The 16,402-nt window shown below is 37.4% G+C and overlaps 1 protein-coding gene across 3 annotated transcripts in view; it reads right to left on the reverse strand.

Annotated features, from left to right (window-relative positions):
• Positions 1-16,402, reverse strand: part of TTC39B (tetratricopeptide repeat domain 39B) — a 175,083-nt gene that overhangs the window by 20,998 nt on the left and 137,683 nt on the right. For all 3 annotated transcript variants that reach the window (XM_066257285.1, XM_066257283.1, XM_066257284.1), the window contains 4 exons: positions 15,035-15,196; positions 14,120-14,211; positions 9,144-9,270; positions 4,756-4,864 (listed from right to left, as the gene is read on the reverse strand). In XM_066257285.1, coding sequence (XP_066113382.1) covers positions 4,756-4,864; positions 9,144-9,270; positions 14,120-14,211; positions 15,035-15,196 — 490 coding nt within the window. The remainder of the gene's footprint in view (positions 1-4,755; positions 4,865-9,143; positions 9,271-14,119; positions 14,212-15,034; positions 15,197-16,402) is intronic.

A 16,402-nucleotide genomic window follows, 5' to 3' on the forward strand; every position in this document is an offset into this window, starting at 1 on the left:
CTGTCACCATCAGTTTGTATTTGCAAAGTGGCTAATAGGGGAGAGGGTCTATGGCCTCAAAACAGCCTTGCGCTCTGTTCTACTGGGTTCCTTAACTACCGAACCTGAACCCTCGGCCTTGTTAGCAGATTCAGCTTTCATTCTTTCAGATGTCTTCTCCTGACTGACTGAAGTCTAAAGCTAGAATTATCTTAAATATGGAAAATAACCTAAATGCTCAATAATATGTATGGTAAGAGTTGATTAAACTACAATACATTAGCTCCATGGAGAGCTATAAAGCCTTTTGAAATTATTCTAAGGGAGTCTTAGCAACAATTTAAAAGTTTATGGCAAAAACAGGACTACCATATGATCCAATAATTCTACTCTTAGGTATCTGCCTAAAAAAAATAAAAACACTTCCCATTGACACCAGTGGATAGACCTTCCAGACAGAAAATCAACAAGGAAATGTTGGCCTTAAATGACACATTAGATCATATGGATTTAGTTCATATCTTTAGAGCATTTCACCCAAAGCAGAATATACATTCTGTTCAAGTGCACATGGCACATTTTCTAGAATAGACCACATGTTAGGACACAAAACAAGTCTGAATAAATTTAAGAAGACTAAAATTATATCAAACATCTCCCCTGACCATAATGGTATAAAACCAGAAATCAATCACAAGAATAAAACTGAAAAATACACAAAGACATAAAGGCTAAATAACATGTTACTAAACAATGAATGAGTTAACAATGAGATCAAGGAAGAAATCAAAAGATACTTCAAAACAAATGAAAATGAGAACTCAACAACCTAAAAATCTAAGGGACACGACGAAAGCAGCCCTAGGAGAAAAATCCATAACATCACAGGCCTGTCTCAAGAAACAAGAAAAATCTCAAATAAACAATCTAACTTTACACTTAAAGAAACTAGAAAGAGAACAACAAACAAAGCCCAAAGTGAGCAGAAGAAAAGAAATAATAAAAATCAGGGCCAAATTAAACAAAATAGAGTCAAAAAACAAAATGAAAGATCAATGAAACCAAGAGTTGGTTCTCTGAAAAAATAAACAAGACTGACAAAACTTTAACCACACTCATCAAGAAAAAACAAAAAGGACTCCAATAAAAAAAATCAGAAATGAAACAATTGAAAAATAACAATTGACACCAAAGAAATACAAAGGATTTTAAGAAAACATTACACACAATTGTATGCCAACAAATTGGACAATCGGCATGAAATGGATAAATTCCTAGACACATACAATCTTTACAACTGAATAAGGAAGAATCAGAGAATCTAAACAGATTACAACTAGTGAAACTGAAGCAAAAATCAAAAAACCTCCCAAAAACAAAAGTCCTGGACCAGATGACTTCACAGGCGAATTTTACCAAACATTCAGAAAAGAAATAACATCTATCCTTCTCAAACTATTCAAAAAAATTCAAGAGGAGGAAAGGCTCCCAATCCCTTTTTATCAGGCCAGCATTATTCTAATTCTAAAAACAGATAATGACACTACAGTAAAGAAAAATTATAGGCCAGTATCCCTGATGAACATAGATGCTACAATCCTGAACAAAATATTAGCAAACCGGACCCAGCAAGACATTAAAAAGATCACAGATCATGATCAAGTGGGATTTATTCTGAGGATGCAAGGTTGGTACACTGCCTGCAAATCCATAAACATGATATATCACATACACAATATGAAGGCTAAAAACCACATGAATGTATCAATAGATACAGAAAAGGCATTTGATAAAATTCTGCACCCCTTTATGTTAAAAACTCTCAGCAAAGTGGGAATACAGGGAACATACTTTAATGTAATAAAGACCATATATGACAAACTCACAGGCAACATCATACTCAATGGGCAAAAACTAAAAGTGTTTCCCTTAAGATCAAAATCAAGACAGGATGTCCACTTTCACCACTCTTATTCAACACAGTACTAGAATTCCTAGCCATCACAATCAGACCAAGAAAGAAGAAAGAAGAAAGGAGAAAGAAGAAAGGAGGAGGAGAAGGAGAAAGAAGAAGAAGGAGGAGGAGGAGAAGTAGTAGTAGTAGTAGTTATAAAAAGCATCCAACTGGAAATGAAGAAGTAAAACTGCCATTATTTGCAGATGACATAATACTGTATATCAAGAACCCTAAAGATTACACCAAAAAACTACCAGAACCGATCAGTGAATTTAATAAAGTAGCGGGATACAAAATGAATAGGCAGAAAGCAGTTCCATTTTTACACACCAATGAACTAGCAGAAAGAGAAACTAATAAAACAATCCCATTCACAACTGCTTTGAATAAAATACCTAGGAATAAATTAAACAATACTGTAAAAAAAACCAACAACCAATATTGTAAAACACTGAGAGTACTCAGAAAATTATGACACTAAAAAAGAAATCAAGGAAGATACAAATAAATGGAAGCATATGCCGTGTTCATGTATAAGAATTACATCATTAAAATGTTCACACTACCCAAAGCAATCTATACATTCAGTGCAGTTCCGATCAAGACACCAATGGTATATTTCACAGAATTAGAACAAATTTTCCAAAATTTATATAGAACCACAAAGACCCAAAATAGCTACGGCAATCTTGAGAAAGAAGAACAAAGTTGGAGGAATCATGCTACCTGATATAAACCACACTACAAGACCATGGAAATAAAAATTGCATGGTACTGACATAAAAACAGACATACAGATCAATGGGACAGAATAGAGAGCCCATAAATAGACCATGCTTTTATGTTCAATTAATATTTGACAAAGGAGGCAAAAATATACAATGAGGTAAAGATAATCTATTCAATAAATGTTGGAAAAACTGGACCAATATGTGCAAAAAAAATGAAACTAGACCACCTTCTTACACCATACACAGAAATAAATCTCAAAATGGGTTAAAGATTTAAATGTTAGACTCAAACCATAAAAATCCTATAGGAAAACATAGGCAGTAAAACCTTGGACATTTCTTGTAGCAACATTTTTTCAAACATTTCTCCTTGGGCAAGGAAAACATAAAAAAATAAACAAATGGAACTACATCAAAATAAAAAGGTTTTGCACATCAAAGCAAAAAAATGAAAAGACAACCCACTAAATGGGAGAACAATATTCGCCAATACATCTGATAAGGGGTTAATATCTAAAACTAATTTAAAAAGATACACAATTCAACACACAATCCAATTGAAAAATGGGCAAAGGACCTAAGTAGACACTTATCCAAAGAGTACATAAAGATGGCCAAGAGACAAATGAAAACTAAATGCTTAAAGACACTAATCATCAGAAAAATGCAAAGTAAAACCACAATGAGATATCACCTCACACCTGTCAGAATGACTATCATCAATAAATCAACAAACAACAAATGTTGGAGAGGATGTGGAAGGCAACCCTCATGTACTGCTGGTAAAAATGCACATTGGTGTGGCCACTGTGTAAAGCAGTATGGAGTTACCTTAAAAAATTAAAAATGGGCCCTGGCTGAGTAGCACAGTTGTTAGAGCACCATCCTAATACTCCAAGGTTGTAGGTTCAGTCCTTGGACAGGGCACATATAAGAATCAACGAATGAATGCATTAATAAATGGAACAACAAATTGATGTTTGTTTCTCTCTCTCCCCCTACCACTCTCTCAAATCAATTTTTAAAAACTTTTTTAAAATTAAAAATGGAACTGCCTTATGATCCAGTAATTCCACTTCTGGGAATTTATCCACAAAAACACAGAACACTTAACTCAAAAGAATACATAAACCCCTACATTCACGGCAGTGCTCTTTACAATAGCCCAGATTTGGAAGCAGCTCAAGTGTCCATCAATAGATGAGTGGATACAACAGCTGTGACATATTTATACAATGGAATACTACTCAGCTGTAAAAAAAGAAGGAGATTTTACCCTTTGCAGCAGCATGGATGGACCTGGAGAGCATTACGCTAAGTGAAAATAATCCAGTCAGAGAAAAGACAAGTACTGTATGGTTCCACTCATATGTGGAATTTAATAAATAAAACGAACAAACAAGCAAAACAGAGATAGAGTCATAGATAGAGAGCAGGCTGACAGCTGTTTGGGTTGGACACGGACAACAGTATGGTGACTGCCAGGGCGGGGGTGCTGGGGAAGGTGGGGTAGAGCACAGAGGGGTGAGTGATGATGGACAGGGACTTGTCTCGCAACGGCAAACACAGAATACAGTGGACAGATGATGTGTTGTGGAATTGTGCACCTGAAACCTTTATAATTTGTTAGACTGTGTCAGCCCCATAAACAATAAAAATAAAAAATATACAACTCACTGAGTATATTAGTTGTACAACAATCACTACAAAAACTTATGACCCCCCCAAAGAAATACCATACCCTTTAACTATCACCCCCATACCAGCTCTCCATCCCTAGGCAACCACTAATCTAGTTTCTGTCCTTACAAATTTACCTACTGCCAATATTTCATATAATTGGAATTATATGACATGTTGTCTTTTGCAACTGGCTTCTTTCGCTTAGCCTAACGTCTCTAAGGTTCACTCATGTTTGCAGCATGTAGCATTCCTCCCTTCATTTTGATTGCAGTCACCCAGACACCCGCAGCCCAAGCTCCCTTGTCCTTACGATGCACACAAAATCACGGGGGGTAGAGGTGCACAGGGAGAGCACGGGCGAGTGATAACAGTGAAGGTTTCCAGTCTTTCACTTTTCATCCTTACCTTCATTTTGTAAAGCTGCCTCAGCCTTTTCAATAGTTAACAACAGATTTTCAGAAAGGTCTTTTCTTTTGCTCACTATTGGAAAACCATTCCAGATGTACATCATTTCCTAATGAGGAAGAATAAAAAACCATTTGCCATTATGTAAGGTTATTCAATCTCCTTTATGACAACAAAACTACGGACGTGTATTTACCTTGGTTGCTGGGGATCTTATGTGGAGTTTAGTGATATCATTTCCTCCTTTCTCATTTTATTATGTGCCTTTTGCCTTTTATACTGTGAAGTAATTCAATATATGTACTATAGTATGGTTTTACTAAAAAAATTAATTTTTTCATTTATCTAAGAAATATCTATGAAGCACCTACTGGTATTCAATCCTTTTGGAAGATAATCAATTACAGATAAATAAATATAATATTCTAAACTGATACCATGAACAATTCTATTTAATATAAATTTTTATTGTTACATTTAAGTATAGGAAAAACATTTTAAAATATCTTCCAATTATTTACATAAATCATTTCCAAGGACATCACTGGAAATGAACACAGGAAATATTTCCCTGGGCTCAGGTTCCTTTTATACCATTAAAAATGTGACAGTCCAGTGCTGCAATCCAATATGCAGAAAATGGACTTGTTTGAAGGCCATATGGCTGGATGACAGCCCCTAAAAATGTAAATTAATGATTTCTCATTGCAAATTATATTTAATAGGCTAACAGATGAGAATTTTTTTTGAACCAAAAGCAAATGTGCTTTTGCTTGAAAATATTTTTCTAATCTTCCTAGTTCATATATTTAAGAGTATGAAATAATATGATTAATTAGTATTTTCTTGGAAATAAATACATTTTAAAATATGGTAAAGATATTATTTGAACAACCTCTTACAGGGAAGCAGTGGAAACAAGAAAAATACATTCAAGTAGAGTGACAAGAACGCATCCTTACGTGATAAGCACTGGAAACTACTAGAATCACCACACTCTACCTTTTATTTTACATCTAGCAGTTTCTTGTTGCTAACAGCATACCAACTCAATTCAATAACTAATGAAATATTTATTTTAATTAATGATGAATCTTTCTAAAATTTTGTTTTTATTGATGAAATATTTTACCAGAAGATGGCAAGTTCATATCTGAGATTTTAAGAAAAATAGGATTTTGGTAAACCTAGTCACCATAATTCAAGCCAATTCTATACCCTTAGATCGAGAGAAATAAGTGCAGTGAGTTGACCTTTACTAAGGTCCCTATTAATCAAAGTGAGAAAAAATTAGCATATATGTTCTAGGACAGAGAGAGGACTATGGTGCTCCAGACAATTTTTAGGAAAGTTCTGTGACAAAGAAAAAGTTTCCAAGCACAAAAGAGATAGAAATGAATCAGGATTGGAGCTAAAAGCTATAATTGGTAAAATAGCAGCAGGCTGCCAAATGAGCAAGGAAAGAGAAATATCTGGTTCTTTTTGTGATTTTATTATTTTTTTAATATTTATTAATTTTAATTTATTGTGTTAACATGGATTCAAGTGTCCCATTCAATATAACAAACACCCTCACCCTTACCCCCTTGTCCCCCATTATACCCCCTTTGCCCCCTTCCCTGAGACTTGCTATCCTGTTATCTGTATCTCTGTTATGTATATATAATTTCATTTATCCCTTCACCTTCTCTGATCCCATCCCCTCATCCCCCTTCCCTGTGACAGCTGTTACTCTGCTCTCTGTGACTCCGCCTCTGCCTCTATTCCATTCCTCAGTTCACTTTGTTCATTGGATTCCACATAGAAGTGAGATCATATGATATTTTTCTTTCTCTGCCTGGCTTATTTCACTTAGCATAATGATCGCCAGGTCCATCCATGCCACTGCAAAAGGTAAGATTTCCTTCTTTTTCGTGGCTGCATAGTGATTTTCTTATTTTTATCTGTGCTCTGCTCTGATTACAGAGTGGTCACAGTTTGTCTATCGCAAGCAGAGAATAGCCTATTCTAGTGGTGCTGCTCCAAGAGAGTGTTTATCTGAAGCGGGGAACACCTGGACCTAGGTACTAGGTGCAGACCAGCTTCTTTCACTGGTAGGGCTATAGTTTTCTTTCTCACAACATATATAAAGAGCTCCTGTAATTAATTCAATGATGAAACAATACAACTCAATGAAAAATTAAGTATATGAACAATTCACAAAAGAAGAAAGAAAAATTAATAAGGACACAAAAAGATGTTCAATTGCACCAATAGGGAAATGCAAATTAAAACAGTAAAATACCGTTTGTAGATTCAGCATTTCTGGAGGAAAATTGGGCAGTGTCAAAATATTAAATGCATATACCTATAACTAAGAATTACATTTCTAGAATGCTTTCCCAGAGATTTATACGCCCATGTACAGGGAAGGGGGTAGAGAGTTAGGGGGCGGGGGGCAAAGAGGGTATAATGGGGACCAAGGGGTGGGGGTGAGGATGTTATATTGAGTGGGACACTTGAATCCATGTTAATTAATTTATTTACTCATTTTTTAGAGAGGAGAGAGAGAGAGAGAGAGAGAGAGAGAGAGAGAGAGAAAGGGGGGAGGAGTAGGAAGTATCAACTCCCATATGTGCCTTGACCAGACAAGTGCAGGGTTTTGAATCAGCAACCTCAGTGTTCCAGGTCGACACTTGATCCACTGCACACAACAGATCAGGCTTTGAATTCATGTTAACACCATAAATTAAACTTAATAAAAATTTAAGAAATATACAAAAGAATATGCATTGTAGCATATTTGTAACAGTAAAAACTGGAAACAAACTGAATAACTTTCAAAGGGAAATAGTTGAACGAACTCTGAAATACAAAAAAATAAAAATGAAAAAATTCAGGAAACCCCAGTGGAGGACTTCAGGGGTCAGCTGGAAATAAACAGCTTTCTAGTGCTATCTGGCTACCCAGGCATATCTAAAGCCTCACGGATCCCTGGCCAGATAGCTCAATCGGTTAGAGCCCCATCCCAATATCTTGTACAAAGGTTGCCAGTCCAATCCCTGGTCAGAGCACATTCAGAAACAAATGGATGTTTCTGTCTGTCTCTCTCCTTACCCCTCTCTCTAAAAATCAATGAATACACTTAAAAAAAAAAAAAACACAAAGCCCCAAGAGCCACAGTAATTTGATAGGGGGAATAAATGGTGATGGAGGGAGACTTGACTTGGGACAGTGAACACATAATATACAAATGATATACAGTGCTCACAAAAATTAGGGGCTATGTTATCGCTTCATATTCATTTTGAAATATCCCCTAATTTTTGTGAGCGGTATATTATAGAACTGTACACCTGAAACCTATATAATTTTATTAACAATGTCACCCAATAAATTCAATAAAAAAAGAAATCTTCATTAAAAAAATTTAAGTTGAAATGATGTTTTTTATGAAGTCTAGCCTGAATGGTCTAACAATGAAGAATAAGAGCCCCGGCAGTGATGCCGGCGCCGCCAGTCACGCAGGGCTCTGGGGCTCGGGACACGCGGCCCGTCCAACCAGGATGCACTCAAGAGGAAAAGACACACCACATTTCATAGAACTAGGACAATAGAAAACAATGTCAAACATCTCACTAAATTTTTGTTAACTGCCTGTTCAAACAACGACAGGCATTACATATACTGGATTAAACAAAATCTATCCCTTCAATCATTTTCATCTTTCCTTTTCCTTTTCAATTTCTTACCTTTTCATTTTAATGTAGCCACTTAGAAAAGACAAAATTACATATGTGGCTTGCATTATAATTCAACTGAACTTCAATTAAGTCAACTCACCCCAGTGTGCCTGAATTTACTTATCTGTAAAACAGAGCAACAAAGAAAAACTACCCTCACAGAGTTACTGTAAGAATTAAATGACATATTTTTAACTAGTCTTTATCATAACATCTAGAACATACCAACTAGTCAAAAAACACTAGCTGTAATATTTAATTTTTAATTATTTATGAGTGTTCACCTTACAGACACACTTAAATGGATTTTAATGGAGCTAAACTTCAGAACCTAAGTTCGGTGTGCTCCCTGCTGCTATAAATAGAAAATGTATTTTTTTTTTAATTTATTTTTTTAAGTGAAAGGAGGGGAGATAGACTACCGCATGCGCCCTGACTGGGATCCACCCAGTAACCCCCTTCTGGAGCCGAAGCTCGAACCAACTGAGCTACTGGCTGGGAGGGGGGAAGAGAAAGAGGAGGGCGACACACTTCTCAGGTGTATCCTGACCGGGAATCAAACCTGGGACGTGCATGCCTGGCTGATGCTCTACCCACTGAGCAAACCGGCCAGGGCCAAAAATTTATTTCTAGAATGCAAACAGTAAGTAAAATGAAGGCAGGTACCAGAGCAGGCAAGACGAGCTTCACAGGCACAGGCACCGAGGCAGAGTAGCGTCGAGACTTCCTCACAGCAAACTTCTCAGTAGGAATAGATTTCCCCGCAATCCTCTGCTTCAAGCTATCCACCTGTCTGTGAAGAGCCCCAGCCCCAGCGAGAGGTTATTAGAATACAGACACTACAGTGTGTCTGTAAAGTCGCGGTGCACTTTTGACCAGTCACAGGAAAGCAACAAAAGACGATAGAAATGTGAAATCTGCACCAAATAAAAGGAAAACCCTCCCAGTTTCTGTAGGATGATGTGCCAGCATGTGCGCATGCGCAGATGATGACGTAACACCGTGTATATAGCGGAGCAGCCCACGGCCATGCCAGTCGAGATGTGGACGGTACAGAGGAAAGTTCAGTGTGTTCTGTGGCTTGCTAAATTCGAATCCGTGACCAAAGTGCAACATGAATATCGGCGCGTTTATAACGAAGCGCCACCACATAAGAATAACATTACTCAGTGGGATAAGCAGTTGAAGGAAACCGGCAGTTTGGTGGAGAAACCCCGTTCTGGTAGGCCATCAGTCAGTGATGAGTCTGTAGAGGTTATACGGGATAGCTACCTAAGGAGCCCTAAAAAATCTGTGCGTGAGCCCACATCGAACTGCACTGAATAGGTGTGAAACTGGGAGAGTTTTCCTCTTATTTTGCAGACTTCACATTTCTATTGTCTTTTGTTGCTTTCCTGTGACCAGTCAAAAGTGCACCATGACTTTACGGACACACTGTATTTACACCTGTGATATTCATGCCGTGTTCCCTATACCAGAAGCAGCAGCAGAAGCAGCCGCAGCAGCATTACCTGGAAACCTGTTCCAAATGTAAATTTCAGGCTCCTCCCCAAAGCTAATGAATCAGCAGCTCCTAAGGCTGGGCCCAGCAATCTGGATTTTAATGAGTCTGCCAGGTGATTCCGCTGCATGCGCAAGTTTGAGCACTACTGACTGACACATATTTCCTCCTAGTTAACTGAGCCCATGTCTTGATCTACCAGACACAGTCTAGGAAATCTAGATATAAAATTGGCAATTTCCATAAGTAATCAGGAAAGCATCCAAAGTATTTACTTACATCATGAATACTCAGCAAGAGCTAAGAGAGTTTACGGGCACCTTTCATATTCCTATCTGCAAGTATGACACAGATTTATAAAATAATGTGGATCAAACAGCTGTCAATTAATGTATAATTTGAGAAAATGTTTCCCAAGCATAAATGATTGTGAAAATAACCAGCTAAGGAAAGACACCATGTTTACAAACTTCCTCTCAAAATTCTAAGGAATTACAATTAATAAATTGTACAAGTACATAGAAATGAGAGTAGGATGGCAGAAGCATGTTTCTAAAGTGCTTTGTTATAGCACATAAATCTGTAAATGCTTCACACATGTGGCTGAGAAAGATTTCACTGAAATAGGAAGATAAAACGAGAAAAAAAATATTCCAGAAGTACCTGATGCTCAGTAACATCAGCGAAGGCGGGAATGGAAATGTGAGGCGGGGTTGGGAATAGGATGTTAAAACGAGAAAAAAATATTCCAGAAGTACCTGATGCTCAGTAACACCAGCGAAGGCGGGAATGGAAATGTGAGGCGGGGTTGGGAGAAGGGTCAGAAGAACGCACTGGACATGAAACCCCATGGTTTAATGATCCCAGAGTGTGTACGAAGAAACAGTCATTTGGGGACTCTCCCATCGTTATCACAACAAATTAGGTGCTGCATACAGCAGACCTCAAGCTTGCTCCTGAAAATAAGGTAGGTTACATGTTTCACAGAAATTGTTTTGATATGGAAAAAATCTATTCCGAAGCAGAGGAAACAGAAGATGTAGAGGATCTGAATGTGTCTCAGTATTCCATTCCATCCCATTCATCACTGTTCATGTGAGGTGAGAAGTGCATTTGACCAGTAAGAGGTAGCATTTACCATCCTATGGCTTCTACTGATGTTGACTCTCTACTTAGTAAACATGGCCCTGTTTTTAAAAAGAGATCTTAAAAAGGAGATGAAAAAATGGTTCTGGTCATACCTTCAGATTTGTTCTGATAAGTCTAAGGGATCACCTAAGATCTAATTTCTCATAACGTGGTCACAGAATATTATACTGCATTTAAATACTTTTGTTATCAAGGTTTGAAAAAGTGGGGTTTCTCCATTCCTTAAAGTCTCTTATCTCCAGGGGCACCTGCTCACTACCACAACCTCCCACCCTGTCGTCTTATCCTTAGACCACTTCATCACCCGTAACTTTTCACCTCAAATCACGAGTTCAAACACACCACCCTTTGAACATCATTCTCCTCACTCAAACTTGGCTGTCTAATAAGACTTCAGTCCACCTGTCTTTCAACTTTCTCCCGATTCAGCACCTGTTCTGTTCTCCCCACCCCTTCACATCCCTGCTTCAATTGCCCGGTCCTTTTCTCCTTCTGGTCCTTGTCCACAGCCTAGTCGCCACACTAAGCTGGTCAAAACCCAACCCTGGATGAAGTTCAGTGTCCACCCTGCCTGCACCTGCACTGAGAGCAGATTGCGAGAAGCTCATCAGAGCCAGCTTCACGTGGGCCCTGCCTGCCGGCCATGCCCCCACCCTGTCACTCACCATTTCACTGTCCCACCCTGTGCAATGAAGACTTCAAACATTCTCCATCCCCCTCAGACCTTCTCCTTCATTCCCAACAGAACCCCTGCCTCCTACATCACAGTGAAAAGCAGAAGCTCTGAGGTAGGAAGACTGCCACCTTGTACTCCCACCATGGGCTCTGCACCTGTATCTGTACCCCTTCCCTTCCAATACAGCAGAGGACCTGTGCTCCTCCTATCTAGATAAAGCCAGTGCTGCCAGCAACCTTGGATCCTACCTCCTCTTGCCTTCTCAATACCTTACAAATATTAATTATTCCATTTCTCACTTGAATGCGCAACTTCTCTTTCACAGCTGGATCCTTCCAAATGGTTTTTCAGAATGTTCAGTACTATCCCATTAAAATACTCTTTGATTTTAAGTCTCCCTCCAATTCTCTCTCACCCTCTCTTTCTCTCCCTCTCTTGTCCAGGGATGTAGTTATGCTCAAATCTCATTCATTCTTTAGCCAGCTCCAATATGGTTTCCACCTCCATCCTATTACCTATCAGCTCTTGCCAGGGTTACCAAAGACCTCTGTGTCACTAAATACATACTTTGTCTTATTTTAAAGTGAAATTCTGGGTTCTGTGGAACATTTGTGAGTAATCCTTGACATTTCTTTTCCTTTGACCTATATGTAAAAAATGTAGCATCATGTCCTGTCCAATACCGGCTTTTAGTTCTTTAACATGCAGCAGGGTCCCCTCACACGCTGCTCCCTTGGTCTGACACTGCATCATGACAATTCCCCACTGCCTTGGCAGTTTCTACTTCACCTTCCAAACTCAACTCCACCATTATTCCATCTATGCTCCTATAAATACCTCTTCTCCCACTGGGCAGTGAGGGGACAGTGGGTGATGCAAGTATCATTGGTTTCTGACTTGCTAACTGGTGGTCCCAGCCACCGAGAGAAAGCACACTGGGTTGCTAGGAAAGACTGAACATGATGAGTGTAAAATGGCTTGACATACTCAAGTAAAGGTGGCAAATGGGAGGTCGATATAGGAGTTTGGAGCTTAGTCATGAGGTCTGAACTAGAGATTTAAATTTGGCTGGGACGAGATTTCCTAAGGTGGTAGCTCTAACCTTTGAAATAAAAAGCACCAACATTCCCCTGACCAGGGAGTGGCACAGTGGATAGAGCATTGACCTGGGACACTGAAGACCCAGGTTCAAAACCCCAAGCTCACCAGCTTGAGTGTGGGCTCATCTGGCTTGAGCAAAGACTCACCAGCTTGAGCGCAGGGTCGCCAGCTGGAGTGTGGGATCATAGACATGACCCCATGGTCACTGACTTGAGTCTAAAGGTCACTGGCTTGAAGCCTAAGGTCGCTGGCTTGAGCAAAGGGTCACTGGCTCAGCTGGAGGCCCCTGGTCAAGGCACATATGAGAAAGCAATCAATGAACAACTAAGGTGCCACAACTATGAGTTGATGCTTCTCATCTCTCTCCCTTCCTGTCTGTTCCTATCTGTCCCTTTCTGTCTCTCTTTCTTTCTCACTTAAAAATATATATATACATGTATATGTGTGTATATTTATATCAATATACATATATGTAGATATACATATATATTCACCAATATTCAATAGCTGGTTAAAGTAGGATGGGCCTATAAAGATACTAAGAAGGAATGATGAAAGAAGTATGTAATTTTGCAATTATTTGTGTATTTCACTATGTCTAGTTCCATAATAAGATTATAAATTCTGTAAGGACAGGAGCTATGCCTATTTATTCACCACATAACACTGTACTCTTCACACAGTAGGTGCTCAAACAAAAAGGTTACAGATGAGTGGGTGGATAGAGGGATGGAGGAAGGGAGGGAGGGAAGGAGGGAAGGATACTGGTCTAAAAACAAAGCTAACCAGATTACTTCACAGCAGAGGTACTTAGAATCTTTGACACATTAATGAAAACTAAGGATATATTATACTAAGTTTCTTAAGTTTATCTGATCACAGAATACCTTTGATTCACAGCAATGATTAACATCTTTTGCTAACAATGCCATTTTAGGAAACTATTCAAAATGAAGAAACAGTTCCAATAACAAAACAAAAAAATATTCTCAAAATTCCCAATCATGCCAGCATATCTGCAAAATCCTGCTAACAGGATGACATTTTGACTCTTAGCTAAATGTATTTTTTAAGAGCTCCTGTATGAAATGAGATATAAATGAAAGAAATATAGAGGTGAAGAACAGGAGAGCACTGAGGAATAAAAAAGAAGCTGTATTTGTGTGCTCCTTTGTATATTCAAGGTCTTGGATATAGAAGCAGGGTGCTGCTTACCTGAATAAAGCTATCACATTCTCTTTAGTTGCTACAACATCCTCCTCTGGAAGCATACTCAAAATTGCAGCTTTCAAGAACACATATGTTGCCTTGAGGAAGAGAAAAAAAGATCTAGTTATAGAAGGGTCCTCCTAGGTACACAATATTTCTACTTTGCAATCAGGAATGACCTACACACCTTCCAGGTATGATACATGAGTCATCAAGCGATAAAAGAAAATGAAGTCTTAAATTATGTGTTCTAAATAAGATGAACACTTTTCACTTAATTCTGGTCATTTTCCTATTATACAAGTATAGTTTTCATGGGTGAGAAAATGGACAGATGAACAAGGATCATTATCTCATTCCTCTTGACTTCTCACAAATGGATCAAATCAATGTTGATTATTAGGAAAAGCTTTGTCACCAGAACATTGGAAAATCTACAAAAACAAAATCCTCATACCACTGAAATTTAGTAACTTTTAAATATAAGTAAAGTTCATCTTCAGAGGTAAAGCCTCTATTGAAAAGGACTGTTTAATAGGTACTAGCTGTACATTTACTCCTTTGATAGATCTCTAAGTTCAGAAAACCATGCTGTTATCATACTACTAAACAAACAGTCCTTAATGCAAATCATCTTGTATACTTCTTAGCAAATATACTGCTCACAAAAATTAGAGGATATTTCAAAATGAATATGAAGTGATTAAAAAAGAAGCATTTGATTTTTTTAAATTAAACTAGAACATCAGAAAAGCAAATGACAAATCAAAGAAAGTTGTTTGATTATGCAAATGAGATACAAAACCAACTTTTATTTCATTGGTGAAAATGCACTGTACAAAAGGCTGAAAGTACTGGAGTATCTGCACGTTCCCTGATCCCCTAATTTTTGTGAGCATTAATAAAAATACTGCACTTTACCTTGGACCATTTACTCTCGTTGAAAAGCAGGTCTGCATAGTAATATGCCTTCATCCAGTTTTGTTGGAATATATTAATCCACATCAGCTCCCAATAACAGAGATGGTGAAACTGTTTCCATTCTTCTTGAACTGAAATGCATTTTCGAAATACCTCTTGTGCCTATAAGTCAATTGCATAAAGCTGATCATCCAGATATTACACAAGGAGATAATAACCTAATGGAAAAATACATAAAACACTTTGTACAAAAAGAACAAAATCATCACTCATTAAACCACTCAATAAAATGCTATGTTCCTTGTATTATGTGCAATGATACAGTTAATTTCTGCCCCTTTATTTCACTTTGTTAGGGGGTCGTGAAATTTTATAATGTGGTAATAGGAAAGTTATAAAAAGTAGTAAGATATTAAATGTTGCCATAAGCTATAAAATGTAGAAGTCCTTTTAAAAAAGACTGACAATAAAAGTTAGAACTTTCAGAGGTTAAGAACTTTCAGACTTCTTAACCAAAATTAAAGGCAATGAACAGACTAGAAGAAGATATGACCTTCTATATAACTGGCAAAGGATTAACCCTTATCATACAACAATTTTATCAAATCTCCTAGAAAAAGACAACTCAACAGAAAAATTGTCAAAGATGAATAGGTAAATAAGACAAGTAAAAAAAGACATATGAAGAAAATTATAAACTGAAAATATGAATTTTAAAATTAGGTTATCATATTTCAGCAAAGACAGTGGTAAAAATAAAACAATGTCCAGAGTGGATAAAGAGCACTGGAAACAGTATTCTTATATCTTTACAAGAAGAGTTTAATAGAATAGCCTTAAGTTAGGAGGGCAATCTGGCAGAATTTATCAAAATGTAAACATTTTTCACTTATTAACGATACATCTATGCACAGAAATATTCACATAACCATGTTTACACACCACTGTTTATACTAGTCAAATGTCTATCAATAGTGAACCACTTTAATAAGTATAGCACATCCTTCCCATGAAATGAAACTCAGCCATCAAAAAGAATGAATGAGATTTAAATACACCAACCCAAAAAGAAATCCAAGATGTATTATTAAGTAGAAAAAAAAAAATCAAAGAAAAATACATGTTTGACCCCATTTGTATAAAAGAAAATGGTTTGTGAGAATATGTATATAAAAGGCTCTTCACTTTCTTCAAGGGAATTAGTGAGCAATTTCCTTTGATGAGTAGCACACATGTAGTACAGTGAAATTATATCTTATGCAGGGGCTACATTTCAAAAGTCAATATATAATATAGAAATTGAAGATAGTCAATTTTTTTTAATTCCTTAAATTGTCCACCTATATTTTATATACTCTACTGTGAACT

The sequence above is a fragment of the Saccopteryx bilineata genome, chromosome 2 (assembly GCF_036850765.1).
Source record: "Saccopteryx bilineata isolate mSacBil1 chromosome 2, mSacBil1_pri_phased_curated, whole genome shotgun sequence".
In the NCBI taxonomy this organism is placed as follows: domain Eukaryota; kingdom Metazoa; phylum Chordata; class Mammalia; order Chiroptera; family Emballonuridae; genus Saccopteryx; species Saccopteryx bilineata.